The 14,560-nt window shown below is 39.9% G+C and overlaps 1 protein-coding gene across 1 annotated transcript in view; it reads left to right on the plus strand.

Annotated features, from left to right (window-relative positions):
• Positions 1–10,957, plus strand: part of SNAP25 (synaptosome associated protein 25) — an 84,809-nt gene extending 73,852 nt beyond the window's left edge. Inside the window, exons 6-8 of the mRNA XM_042931612.1 lie at positions 859–984; positions 3,504–3,648; positions 9,644–10,957. Of these exons, the coding sequence (XP_042787546.1) occupies positions 859–984; positions 3,504–3,648; positions 9,644–9,712 (340 nt within the window). The 3' untranslated portion in view covers positions 9,713–10,957. The remainder of the gene's footprint in view (positions 1–858; positions 985–3,503; positions 3,649–9,643) is intronic.
• Positions 10,958–14,560: the final 3,603 nt, after the last annotated feature.

Below are 14,560 nucleotides of genomic sequence, written 5' to 3' on the forward strand. Positions count from 1 at the left end.
GAATGGTCAACTCCTGGAGTAGTTTGGCTTAAATGAGAATGCTTCACTTTCTACTCATGCCTGTAGCTGGTGCATGAAGAAGATATAGAGGGATTTCCTTTTCTGGTGCTAGATGGCTTGTTCTCTCTTCTATTTTCCTGCATTCATTTCACTATGCCTCTTTTACTTTTTGTCTCTGTGGACAAAGGTTTGTACATCAACTAGATGTATAGTGACTGTTTGGAAGTACCGATATATTATCTAATTCAAATCACACTAGAGGCAACTCAAAGACCACCACCCTTGGCCAACCACCAGTCCATTATGTCCTTCATGCAGAGTTGGAATAGCTAGTTCTGTACATGCATTGGGGGGAAAATTAAAACAGGGAATCTGCATGATGGTGTGTAAAAACTCAGTCAAGTGTGTTTTTCTTGATGACAGTGTGTTGCTGTGGTGTGATGTACACACTCTACTTGGCAGTCTTGTTATGTGTCTGTCTGCCAGTATGTTTTTCTGTGTGTTTTGTGTCTCAAAATATAACCATGCCACTGAAATAGAACTGAATGTCCTCCAGCTACCTTAATCTTTGTCTTAAATCCAACGAAACTGCAAAAAGAAACCAAAACAAGAACAACTTTTGGGGCAAAGGTTGCAGTCTAGACAATTGCAATTGGCTCAATTGGAAATGAAATGCTGAGTAGCTGAGGCATGGTGGTGGCCAACTGTTTCGGTCCAGATTATGATATATCGGTATTCTCTAATGCCTCAAATTAAAACCCATTTGCTTGGTTCGGTTCTTCGCTTGAAGAGGTAACCATTGTTGTGAGCTTGATGCTCCACCCCCTTGCCTTGTCACTCACCCTCTCTTTTGCATAGGCTTAAATCAAGTGATGCTTACAAAAAAGCCTGGGGTAATAATCAGGACGGAGTGGTGGCCAGCCAGCCTGCTCGTGTGGTGGATGAACGGGAGCAGATGGCCATCAGTGGTGGCTTCATTCGGAGGTGAGCCGTGTGCAGCCAGTCCTATAGCAGTTATCTATTATTGAGTAAAAAATCACCCCAAGCTGAGTGGTTCTTAAAGCAACAACCATTTTACTGGTTACTTATAAATATGTATGTTGGCTGGACAGTTCTTCCAAGAGCCCCTCTTGGGCTCCCTCATTACGTGCAGACTGGTGCGGGATCACCCAAGATGGTCTCACTCAGTTGTCTGTTGGTTGGCTGGGCAGGGCACCTCCATTCTCTTCCGTGTAGTCCCTCCAGCAGAAAAGCCCTGGTTTCTGATGTCGTGGTGGCAGCATTCCAAGCATTGTGCTCCAATGCACAAGCACTTACCACAAACCTTGTCAGCTTTGCCAGTTTCATCAGACAAAGCAGGTCATGTGACCACATCCAGTATCAGTGCAGCAGAAAACGGGCATCTATCTCATTCCACAAACTGAATTGAACAGAACTTACTAAAGAGATTGTTTATAGAGGCATGGGCAGGGCTAATAACAAGCAATAGTAAATCACTTGTGGACTAGCAGCAGCGGGAAGAGTCCTAAAGGGACAGGAGCTATTGTTAGAACCTGACAATAGTTACCACTGTGGGTGAGAGACTGTAGAGAAATGCAGCTGTTGCAAAACCAGCAGGAAACGAGAAAGGGAAATAAGTGCCCTCACTCCTGTCTCCTCTTGCCCTCCAGTATCTCACTGGTCACCACCAAAGTCTAGCTGGAGGGTAAGAGAAGCTGGGTGATGTAGTTGTAGAGAGGCCAGCATCTCTGGGGAGAGAGCAAAACCAGTCAAACAATGGATCTGGGGGTACAAATAGAGAATAACAAGCATACCTGACTTCTTATTTCCTTTGAGACCTGGAAACAAAAGCCAACTTAAATACCCATTTAAAAATCTCAAATTACACAGATCTGCCTATCCAGAATTCAGCTCTCATGAGACTAGGAAACAAAATAATAATGACAAATATTCCTGTTGTGAAAAAGAAAAGGGGAAAAAAAAAACGATTCCTTTTTACAGGCTACTATGGAGCTCAGCAGTGACTAGGGTACCATTGACTAGAGTGGTGTACAGATAGTTACACATCTATCTGTTCCTGGACCATTGTAGCTGATATTACCAACCAATAATCCAGATTCAAGTGACAGCTTACTGTCACTTAGGTATAAGGTCTATAAAGCCTCATAGTTGACAATTCTATTCTTGCTTCTATTTGCTCCCAGAGAAACTAGACCAAGCGTTCTCAATCCTGGGTGCACATTAGAGTACCTGAGGCTATTTTTTTTAAAACATCGGGACTTGAGCCAAACCTACACCAACTGAATCAGAATCTCTAGCAGTGAGACCCAGGCATCTGTGGTTTTTAAAGCTCAGGTGATTTGTTGAGAATCACAGAACTAGAAGTATGCCTTAGCTGTTGATGATCATTAAAATAAACTTTTATGTTAAAAAGCTAGGAAGTTCTCCTTTAATTTCCCCTGGTCTAGTCTGCTTTAAAAACGTTAATGAAACAGTCAACTCTGGAGGTTAGCATGGGGAATGGGTTTTTTTACCCCTCTGGACATTTTTAGGCTATCACCATCTGCAGTGGTAAAATGTTAATTAGCCAGTACATTCTAGAATGAGTACTTACCACTTGCAATAAAGAGCTACTACCTTTGTAACTTTCAAGCTGAGCTATGAAAAAATGGCAAGATGGTAAGGCACTTTGAGAGCCAACTCCTTCCTCCCCAAAATGGGACAATAATCTTTTATCGCAATTTCTTCCCTTGAAATCACCCATTTGCAATGCCACCAAAACCCCCATTGCATTGAAATCTGAGCAAATAGAAATCATCTTGAACAAGTAGCTCCCTTTGGAGTTCTTGGGAGCAAGCTGGATTAAGGGGCAGACTGTAATTATCATTACCCTTCCCATGGATGTTTGTCCCAAATGGGGAAGAACATGAGCAGAGAAATTCTCTGACTTAACACAATAAGCCTTTTCTTTCACTCTAAATTTAACTCTTGGAGACATTGGTTGACATCTCAGAAGGAAAATACAGTTTCTAACTAGTTCCATCTTCATTCTCCGACTTATAATGCTCCCAACTAAAATGACTTTATTCCTAAAAAATGAAAATTGAGATAAACATATGAAGAGAGGAAGCGATGAGCTGGTGGAAATGAGAGAAGTAGATAATCTATTTAATATGCCTTCTTTATAAACTCAAGAGTTCAAAAATAAAATTTAAAGATTATTTTCTATTGTAGGGGCACCTGGCTGACTCAGTCAGTGGAACATGTGACTCTTGATCTTGGGGTTGTGGGTTCGAGCCCCACGTTGGGTGTAGAGATTACTTAAATATTAAAAAAAAATTATTTTCTAATGTATAGACGCTAAAATGTTCTTATATTGAACAGAGTGAAGGTAGATAGGATTGATACCTAGGCATCTACAGATTTTCCCTAAGCTTTGAGTCCTTGGTATTTGAGATTTTTCTCACATTCTACCTTCTAAAAATTGCCATTTTGACTCCCAGGGTAACAAATGATGCCCGAGAAAATGAAATGGATGAAAATCTGGAGCAGGTGAGCGGTATCATTGGGAACCTCCGTCACATGGCCCTGGATATGGGCAATGAGATTGATACACAGAATCGCCAGATCGACAGGATCATGGAGAAGGTAAGCTTGTGGCAGTTAACAAGTTTCCACTGTTCATTACTTCTTCTGAAATAACCACTGAGGAAGGATGAAGGACATAATAAGACCCTCAAGCTGTGATAGTGGGTTCAGGCACACCAATAGGTGGAAGTTTCCCCTTATTTTCCAAGACACAAATTCACCAACATATAAGTAAACAAGAGGGTAGAATCTAGCAGATATTCCTATTTCAAGCATTGTGCTAGGCACCAAAGGACATAAATATGAGAAGGACATCATCCCCACTAGTAAGAAACTCACAGCCTATGGGAAGCATTGAGCCTCCAGATGAATTTATATAATTTGCCAAGAGAGCCACACATAAAATTCAAAGTAGGGTTAGATGAGGGAAGATTGCAAGAGTTAAGTTATAGGACAGTCTCCCAAATAAAAGTCAAATTGAGTCTTGAAGGTTGGTTAGGAGCTTGTCAAGAGATGATGTAGGAATATAATCAGGAAATATGGGAAAGAGTACTTACTTTAGTTTAACCAGAAAATGAATATGAGCTTTGATTTTATAAATGCCAAAGCTTTCATGATAGCTCTAAAAGGCCTACATTCCTTTTCTAGTTCAGCAGTTCACATGTCCAGATCTCAAAATAGAGAGCATAATCTGGTGAAGTTGAATTCACACAAGGACACCAGATGTGGCTCTAAGACTGAACCCCCTGGTGTCAACAAGAGGCATAAGGAAAAGTGGAGAGAATAGAAGGGGAAGGAATGGGTTTGGGGGCTTGAGATTGGAAAAGAACAGAAAGAAACACTGGGTAGCTTTTATAAAAAGATTTGGGGCACCAAAAGCTGATATCCCACACTATACAAATCTGACATACTTTCTATGATCTTGTATTCTGCCCCCTCCCCAATCAGTAGAGTCCTGAATATTGCTTATAATCTCCTAAAATGTCAAAATGACAACAGGAAGAAATAGATACATTATAAGTTTAGTGGCCATCCTGCATCCATAATCAATTCTAGTTGGCTAATCTTATATTGTATGAGTTTATTCCCTGGAGGATGTTGAAGTTCTGAGCCTGAAGCCCTGAGTTTCTTCTAAATAATTCATTCCACTTTGGTGAGCAGAGAAGGATGCTTTGAATCAGAAGGCTAAATACTGAGTTTCTTGGAACCCAAGACTTGAAAAAGGAAGTAGACATAAAGGGAATACTTTGCCTTATTGTGCTCTATGTGCCCCATATTAAAAATATCTGATTGCATAATATTTTGCCCGATCAATACTGAGCTATATAAATGTCAGTGCTGTTAGCAAAAAGCTTGTGCTTTACTGACTTTTACAAGTCATGACATACTTATCCTTGCTAAGAGCCTTTGATATGCTAAAGCTTTTAAAGCTGTGCAAATCAATAGATTTTACAACAATATTGAGAGTTTCAAAAAGCACTGGAGCCAACACAGACTGACCTGCCCATGATGGCCCAGAAAAATGAACTAAGAAATAATTGCTGAACCACCTTCCATCAGGAAATGATTTGAAAAAACAAGAAGTACTCATTTTCTGTCAATGGACCCAATTTACTCACGGATGTAGAGAGATAATGTACCTCTAACTCAATTAGAGTTCCAGAAGGAGAACTTTTACTAAGAGAGAGGGGTCAAACCTTTATTGATGGAGTTGGACTTTAAGCACAAAAAGTGTTCCTGGAAAGGCAAGTGGCATCTTAATTTTGCCACTTTGCATTTCTAGTTCTCTTCTCTAGGGAAAACCTTTCATTTGGGGCCCAATTTACTACAAGGGCAAAGACATATGCAGCCATGAGGTATAATTGGAAGGCAGGCAAGTGGATGGGAAATAGCCGTTATGGTTTGTATCATCCTTTTAGGTGTGGAATTGCTTAAGAAGTGAGAGAGAGGTCTAGTTGCCTTTGAATAACCAGCCTGGGTCTTACTCCCCAAATCATAATCTAAACATGATTAGATAGAGTCCATTTCAACCCAGCGTTGCCCCAAATGATACATGTTATATGAGCTGCACAATTATTAATAGACTTCTACCTTCTCATGTAAATTCTCACTTCTGATAACAGGTAACAGTTTAGAAGTTCTCCTGCATATTTAAGAGTAAATTAAAATCACACTGTAAGAGTGAAGAGAATCCTCTGATGTTTCTCCCATATTCTCTCATGACCCCACCAACAACCTTCACCCTACCCCATCAATCATGATCCTTTCTCATCACTTGGATTGATAGTGAAGTTTGGGAAGTCCAAAACAATGTAATTTTTTTTATGTTTATTTATTTTTGAGGGAGAGCAAGCGAGCATGAGTGGGGGAGGGGCAGAGAGAGAAGGAGTCAGATGAGGCAAAGTGGGCTCTGTACTAACAGCAGAGAACCCAGTGTGGGGCTCGAACTCACAAACTGTGAGATCATGACCTGAGCTGAAGTGGAACACTTAACCACCCAGGTGCACCCAAAGCAATGTAATTTTAATACATCCCCATGGACTGTCAAGAAATTACTTTGTCTATTTAAAAACCTTGCTTTCTGCTTTGAGTTATTTATATATATACAATCTTCTAAGGTTAAAGTGGTACAGTTCTTTCGGAAAACTACTAAAATGAGGCAAGTTTATATTAGTTGTTTTATGTTGCTCAGGAAATAGTGGTATTCAAACTTTGAATTTTTTTTAATGTTATTTATTTTTGAGAGAGAGAGAGAGAAAGAAAGAGAGAAAGCATGAGTGAGGGAGGGACAGAGAGAGAGGCAGAGAAGCAGGCTCCAGGTTCTGAGTTGTCACCAAAGAATCTGACGCGGGGCTTAAACCCACAAACTGTGAGATCATGACCTGAACCGAAGTCAGACACTTAACCAACTGAGCCACCCAGGTGCCCCGGTATTCAAACTTTGATTTAAAGTTGTCAGTGTTGGTGGTAGGGGCAACTGGGTGGCTGGGTTGGTTGAGTGACTCTTGATTTCAGCTCAGGTCATGATCCCAGGGTCATGGGATCAGGCCCCACATGGGGCTCTGTGCTGAGTGTGGAGCCTGCTTGGGATTTTCTCTCTGTCTCTGTCTCCCTCTGCCACTCTTTTCTGCTTGTGCATTCTCTCTCTTTCTTGCTAAAAAAAAAAATTTAAAAAAAAACCAACAAGAAAGAAAAAAAGGAAGAAAGTATCTAAAGTTGTCAGCAGTAGATGCCACACACACAGTGAAATACAGTGAAGCTGAAGCTTTTAGCATTCCTTGAATTCTCCTATCAATGAGGAAACACAGCATTTGAAAACTAAGACCTCAGGTTCCAACAGCACTCACCAGCTTCGTGACCTGATTTTTTCATCTGGAAGATAATAAGGAACCAGTTCAAACCTCAGATGAGAATGGGCTGCCATGTAGGGTAATAAACATCTACTTCTGGCATTCTGAGCAGGGGCCTAAAAGCTACCTGCCATGGTCTGAAGCTGATATTTCTAGAGTGTTCAGAAGTGTGGTGGGCTAATGAGCTCCTTCTAACTCTTACTGGCTCAGTGGGGGGCAAGGGGGGGTCATCCTTGCTTTCTCACAGGGCAAATCATGTAGCATATTGGGTATGCCAGCAAGCTTAAGATTCTCTAAATAGAAATGTGAAAACTGGGGTGGGCTATATTCCATAAATACAGTCCTAAAACATATAAACAGAATGAACACAGGCATTCTCCAAATACCAGGAAGACATCTAAAAGGAGATTACCTCAGGATTTTTTCCCTAAAAGATCCTATTTCTGTTATACAATAAAGAGGTAGAACCTTTTGCATCAGATATATGGGCTTGAATTTTGATTGCTTCAGAGAAAATTTAGGTGGAAATCACAGATGTTTATTGAACATAGGTCTGTTCCAGAACCTTTGACAATATCCAAAGAATAACCTCATGTTATACTTCAAAATATCCCTTTTCACCACCAGGTGAAGGCTCACCAGTGCATTCTTAATGCAAGAGTTCCTACAATGTTTACCTCCAGAAATGCCACCCATTTTCAAATGAATGATTTTCTTCATTTGAGCTTTCCTCAGTGTATAGTCTGGAAAAAATAGCATAATTCAATCTGCAGGAACATTTCACACTGGTCTGAGCCTTTAATTTTCCTTTGCACCAAAGGGTCATTATTTCTGATAGAATTTATAGCTAAAGAGGGAAGATTTAAGAGCCAAGTAAAATTGGAAAGAATACCTATTTTCCAAATCAGTAAACTAAGGTCCAGAATATGAGTCTATAGATCAAAACAATCAAGGCAAATTAATGTTCTTACCTGTTTTGAAAGTCACCTTTTGGTTATCCAAACAGATGGTAGGAAGCCATTGCCAGATAATTCAGAATTACAGTAACCTAGCAATATTTCTATTTTAACTTGGCAAATTTCTAGTTGAATGTCGGTAACTCTAATTGTGCTGGGAATTCACAATTAAACTGAATAAAGAATACCCAATTTGGTGGAGGCAGGAAAGTACCAAGTACCATAGTAGATGCAAAATCAGTAATCATTGAATAAATACTGGTTGATAGAAAAACAGTTGTTTCCCACACTGCCTCTCTGCTTCCTGCTTCTCTTCTGAGGCTGGGGAGGGGCAGACACCATTACCAATCACGCTGGGACAAAACAACAGCCTAAACAGAATCTTCATATTTGCCTCTGCTTGCTGACTCATACCTTTCTCAGTGGTGTTGGGAATACTTCATTTTCTGAGGTTTAAAAGTTTATTATGGTAGCAACTCTGGGTTTCATGCTATATATACAGCAAAAGGTAACCCAGGCAGTGAGATCAGTCAAGGCACAAAATTATGATAAAAGTCCCCTTGTTAAAACAAGTCAACTAATTATAAGGGGCACCTGGCTGATTTAGCCAGTAGAGCATGTAACCCTTGATCTTGGGGTCATGAGTTCAAGACCCATATGGGGCGTGGAGCCTACTTTAATAAAAAAAAAAAAAGGCAATTATCAGACTTACAGGAGTGAGTCTTCAGAAATGAGGCCTAAAATAATTTTTTTGTATTTATTTTTGAGAGAGAGAAAGACAGGTGAATGGGAGAGGGGCAGAGAGAGAGGGAGACACAGAATCCAAAGCAGGCTCCAGGCTCTAAGCTGTCAGCACAGAGCCTGACGCATGGCTCAAACTCACAAACCATGACATCATGGCCTGAGCTGGAGTCGGACACTTAGCTGACTGAGCCACCCAGGTGCCCTGAGGCCTAAAATTATTAAACATCCCTAAAACAAGTCAAGTTTTCATCCAATAACTATAATTGCAAGATAAGATATGATGAGTACTTAATCTTTGTAAAAAATTATTCTAACATATTATATATATAAACTCATTTCATTTTCACAGCAGACCTAAGTACTATAATGATTAACATAATGATTACCAGTGTGGACTCTGACTCCAGGCTGCCTGGTTTCCTCATTGGGAAAAATGAATTAATAATAATATAAAAGAATTAATAATAATATACATCTCATAGTTGATATTAATCTTGATGTTGTCAAAGTTGAATGAATGGGATATAATAGACACTCATGGTTGTTAGCAATATTCTTTTTTATTCCCAGCTTATGGACAAGAAAGCTGAGGCCCCAAGATGTTATGTAATTGGCCCAAAATGATACTGCTAATAAGGTAGCCATGATTTGAATCCAACTGTATAAGTGGTGGTAATTCAACTCAATCCAACAGATGTGAATACCTAACATAGAAGTCATTGGGTGTCATTCCAGGATAGAAAGATAAATGATGTAACACTGTCCTTAAAAGGATAATCTCTGGTAGTTTTAAACAGTCATGAGAGCTAAGATCAAGCTTCTTTGATCATGTCTAAGTAGAGCCACAGGAAATGGTTCGGGAATCACAAGACAAGAGAGGGTTAATTCTGACTGGGGGAGTTTCAAGATGCCTTCATTCAAGAAGGGGGCACTTCAATAGACCAAGAAGGAAGAATGGAATGTCAAAAGGTAACCTGAATTCTGTTTTCTTTTCCCTTTTTCTAGGCTGATTCCAACAAAACCAGAATTGATGAGGCCAACCAACGTGCAACAAAGATGCTGGGGAGTGGTTAAATGTGCCCACCTGTGTTCTCTTCCAAATGCTGTTGGGCAAAATAGCACCTTCATGCTTTTCTCATCGTATTACCTAGTAGGTCTGCACACATACACACATCAGTCCACTCCCATTGTGAATGTTGTCTTGTGTCATTCATCACCTTCCAAACAATATTATGTGTTTTGTTCTTTCTGGGTCTCTTTCTTTCCAAAGGTTGTATATAGTAGTCATTTGGTGGCTCTAACTCCCTACATAAGATGTCTTGGGTTTCATTTTTCCTTTTCTCTCCTCAGTGGTGTTTGCTGAATGACAACAATTTAGGAATGCTCAATGTGCTGTTGATTCTTTCAATACACAGTATTGTTCTTGTAAAACTGTGACATTCCACAGAGCTACTGCCACTGTCCTTTCCTTGGGTGTCAGGCTCTGAAACTCTCAAAATTTGCTGTCCTTGGTTCCTCATGGCTGTCATCTGTCTTTATGATTTCATGATTAGACAATGTGGAATTACATAACAGGCATTGCACTAAAAGTGATGTGATTTATGCATTTATGCATGAGAACTAAATAGATTTTTAGATTCCTACTTAAACAAAATCTTTCCATGACAGTAGCATACTGATGAGAAAACACACACACACACACACACACACACACACACACACCAACAGAAACAACAAAACAACAAAGCATGCTCAGTATTGAGACACTGTCAAGATTAAGTTATACCAGCAAAACTGAAGTAGTGTCACTTTCTTTCTGTCAATATATAGACTTATTAATCATAATCATCCTTTTTTTAAAAAAAGAATTAAAAAAAAAGATGGATTTGACACACTCACCACTTAATCATTTCCAGCAAAATATACGTTTGGATGAACTATGTCAAATGAATGTAATATAGGATTTGTTTGCTGCTTTTGAAGGCTATGTTTTGGAGAAAGCAATCTTGCTGTGAAACAGTGTGGAGATGTAAATTTTATAAGGCTGACTCTTTTTAATCACCATTTCCCCCTGTGGTTTGTTATCAGTACAATTCTCTGTTGCTTAATCTAGAGCTATGCACACCAAATTGCTGAGATATTTAGTAGCTGATAAAGAAATCTTAAAAAAAAATAATATAAATGAATGAAATATAGATAAACTGTGAGATAAATATCATTACAGCATGTAATATTAAATTCCTCCTGTCTCCTCTGTCAGTTTGTGAAGTGATTGACATTTTGTAGCTAGTTTAAAATTATTAAAAATTATAGACCTCAGATGTCTGCTTTAATTTCTTCATGGACTCCGTCTGATTTTGCAATCACATGAGAAGGGGAAGCCTGGCTCCTCCATCCCATTGCTCCGAAAAAGCAGTTCTGCATGCTGAGAACACTGTATGGGGGGGAAAAAAAACCACTGTATGAAAAAAAAAATGTTCCTTTTAGACACGATTCCAATGGCGGGTGACACTTGGCTTGATTTTTATAATCTGTTTCAGAAATACTTGTGTGTCGATTCAGTGTCAGCTATGTGCGAAAATGTAGTTTTCCAGAAGATAGAAAAAAATGTCTATGGAAAAAATCTGTGGTACTCAGACTTGACCCAACATAGATTTAGGTATGTCGGGTATCAACTCTTCCTTCCTCTCCCACACACCAAAAGTGAACCCTCCACAACCACATTGCTGATACCCCCGCTTTTTTTTAACAGCTTTATTGATGTATTATACAATTCACCCATTTGAAGTATATAATTCAATGGTTTTTAGTATATTCACAGAATTGCACAATCTAGTATTAGAATATTTTTATCACCCCAAAAAGAAACCCCATACCTATTAGCAGTCACTCCCATACCACTCCCACCAGCCATAGGCAACCTCTAGTTTATGTTCTGTCTCTATAGATTTGCCTGTTTGAACATTTCATATAAATGGAATTATACAGTATGTGGTGGCTTTGTGTCCAGCTTCTTTTACTTATAATGTTTTCAAAGTTCATCCATGTTGTAGCATGTAACAGAACCCCATTCCTTTTAAGGCCAAATAATATCCATTGTGTGTGGCTACCACATTTTGTTTGCCTATTCATCCATTGACGGACATTCAAGTTGTTCCCACTTTTTGGCTATTATGAGTTAGGCTGCTATGGACGTTCATGTGCAAGTCTTTGTGCAGACATATTTCCAGTTCTCTTTACATCATCATTGTTACCACCATCATCTCCACCAGCACCTGTACCACCCCTCCCCCCACCATTGCCACTACTTGCCACCTTCCCCTTTCTGCCTCCTCTGCAACTTCATCATCTTACATAATACCTTCAGCATCTCCACCATTATCACTGCTATCATCCCAGTCACTACCATCACATCCACCACCTGCCACCACTGTCATCGCCCTCACCTCCACCTTCGGCATCACCTTCGCCATCACCACCATTACCTCCCTCACCTCCACTACCTCTTCTGCCTCTCTCTCCTGCCCCGTAGTATCAATAGAGATGAATTCATCCTGGTTGCCTTGATTGGCCACCAGATAATTTCATCCCTGAAAGCAGTTCTGGATGTTTGCTAAGAGAAGTTAAGGAACGAAAACAGTGATGACAAACTCATTCTCAACAAATCTTTGCAGTTCTTCACCCTCTTGCCAAGCCTCAGAACAAGTTCTAGACATACCCAGATACTCAGGGAAGTTATTCTGAGAAATAACTATAACGACATATTTCTTCTTTAAAGTAGTAGAAAGGATGCTAGAATATGGAGAAAGTGAATAAATATTCCGTATATATGAAAGCTGCTAAGGGGTCAACGTATGGGTCATATTAGAAAGTTCTGTCCCCGGGGCGCCTGGGTGGCTCATTTGGTTAAGTATCTAACTGTTGGTTTCGACTCAGGTCATGATCTTGCGGTTCGTGAGTTCAAGCCCCACATCAGGGTCTGCACTGGCAGCAGAACCTGGTTGGGATTCTCTCTCTCTCTCTCTCTCTCAGAATCAATAAATAAACTTAAAAGAAAAGAAAATTCTGTCCCAAATTCCATATCCTCTCAATCATCTCCACTCAGGTGAGTGAATGTTTGTGTTATTAAAACCCCATACTGGATACATGAAAAGTGAGATACAAGCATTTTGCTTTAAGCCTATGACATAATTCATTCTGAAACACATTTTCTTGGATAACTGAGTTTGTCCAGCCTCAACTCTTATGCAGTCAGTTTCTTTTGGCTAAAGGAGGACATGTTCCCAGGGGATGAATCAGCTCTGGGTAGGAACCAAGTCAGGAAGTACATTAGAAATATAATTACTGGGGCAAGGCTGAATCTTCTGTCTCCCTCATCCATGGCCCTTCTACAAACAACCAGAAAGTGAAAGGTGGTCTCAGGTCCTAGGAGCAGTGTCCTTTCCTCTGGCCTATCTCTTCATTTGTAGTTTCAGTTTCCCTTTTTTCACATTCTCCCCCAGCACCCCCTTTGACCAACGTTCCTGATCTTTGTGTCACTGATTTGTCGGCAAACTGATAACTGCACCCGAAATTAAGAGAAAAGGGAGAAGATTCATACTTTGTGATCATCTACTACATGCCAGGTGCTATGTTAAATGCCTCATTTATGTTGACTCATTAAACCCTCTTGAAAATGCTACAAAATGGGGGTCATTAGCCCATTTTGCAGAAGAAATTAATAGTTTATTTTAGCAAGACTTCTCAGCTAATAATTGATGATGTAGGCATGATTCAAACCAAATGTGTATGATTCCAAAGCTATAAGGAGGTCTGGAAGATGAATCCAGGATTGTGCCTCTCTCAATTCAACCAGCCAGGAAATTCCAGGAGACATTTGGCTTCACAAAGAGCAGCAAAGACAAATTTACTGGACTTCTTAGCCAAAAGTCTTGGTGAACACCTTTGATTCATTTGTTCATTCATTCATGAAATATTTATTGAACTTCTATGCCAGGCCTTGTTTTGAGTATTGGGAGTACACAGGGCAGGGGAAGGGGAGAAGGCAGCAGGGGAAACAGGGAAAATTCTCAGCATTCATTGAGTTTATATTCAATCTGGGGGAGATAGATAAACCAACAATTCAAATATGAAGTGCATCAGGAGATATGTGTCTCACAGAAACGTAAGCAGTGAAGGGGGAAAAGAGTGCAGACAGTGGAGAAGGTATTATTTTAAGAGAGAATGATTGGGGAAGACCTCACAGATGAGTTTAAGTAAAGAGTTCTTCAAGGTTTGGAGTAACCAAAATGATATGTCCAGGGTGAACCCATTTGAGAAGCAGATTTGGGGAATGATGAAACAAATGTACAAATTATATGTTTTCATTTAGTAATACTGGAACTCCTCCTCTGCAACTCAATCAGTCCTGGTTTTAACTATTTCCCACATCGTCTGGAAGAAACTTGCAAATATCTTTGGCTCAGAGAGGAAGGAGCAAGCCCAGAGGATGAAACAGTGTGCAAGGAATGAACATCAAGTCAAATTGTCTCAGGAGAGTAGGAAATGTTGACTTCAAGGTCCAAGTGGTCTTCATACAATCATTGACATACTAGTTTATCTTCAAGCAAGTTAGTCACAAATCTCAAATTCTCTACCTAGGATTTGGAAGCCCAAATCCATCTCCTAGAATGTAGGACACTTTGGGAAACAAGGAAACCAAAGAAAAGTAAACCATTAACAAGTCATTTAACCTCAGTACCTACAGCTAATTCCAGGATGAGTTGCCAAAGTATCCAGACATTTAACTATTCCAGTGTTCCAATCCTAAATGGGGTGCCACCATTTTACCATTCTTAGCTCCTCCAGCCTCTTGCCATAACACAGCTTCAAGGCCATTCTGTTCAGGGGGCTTACTGCCTAAGTTCATGATCCTCTTTCTAT

Source organism: Panthera leo, chromosome A3, assembly GCF_018350215.1.
Source record: "Panthera leo isolate Ple1 chromosome A3, P.leo_Ple1_pat1.1, whole genome shotgun sequence".
NCBI classification, from domain to species: Eukaryota; Metazoa; Chordata; class Mammalia; order Carnivora; family Felidae; genus Panthera; species Panthera leo.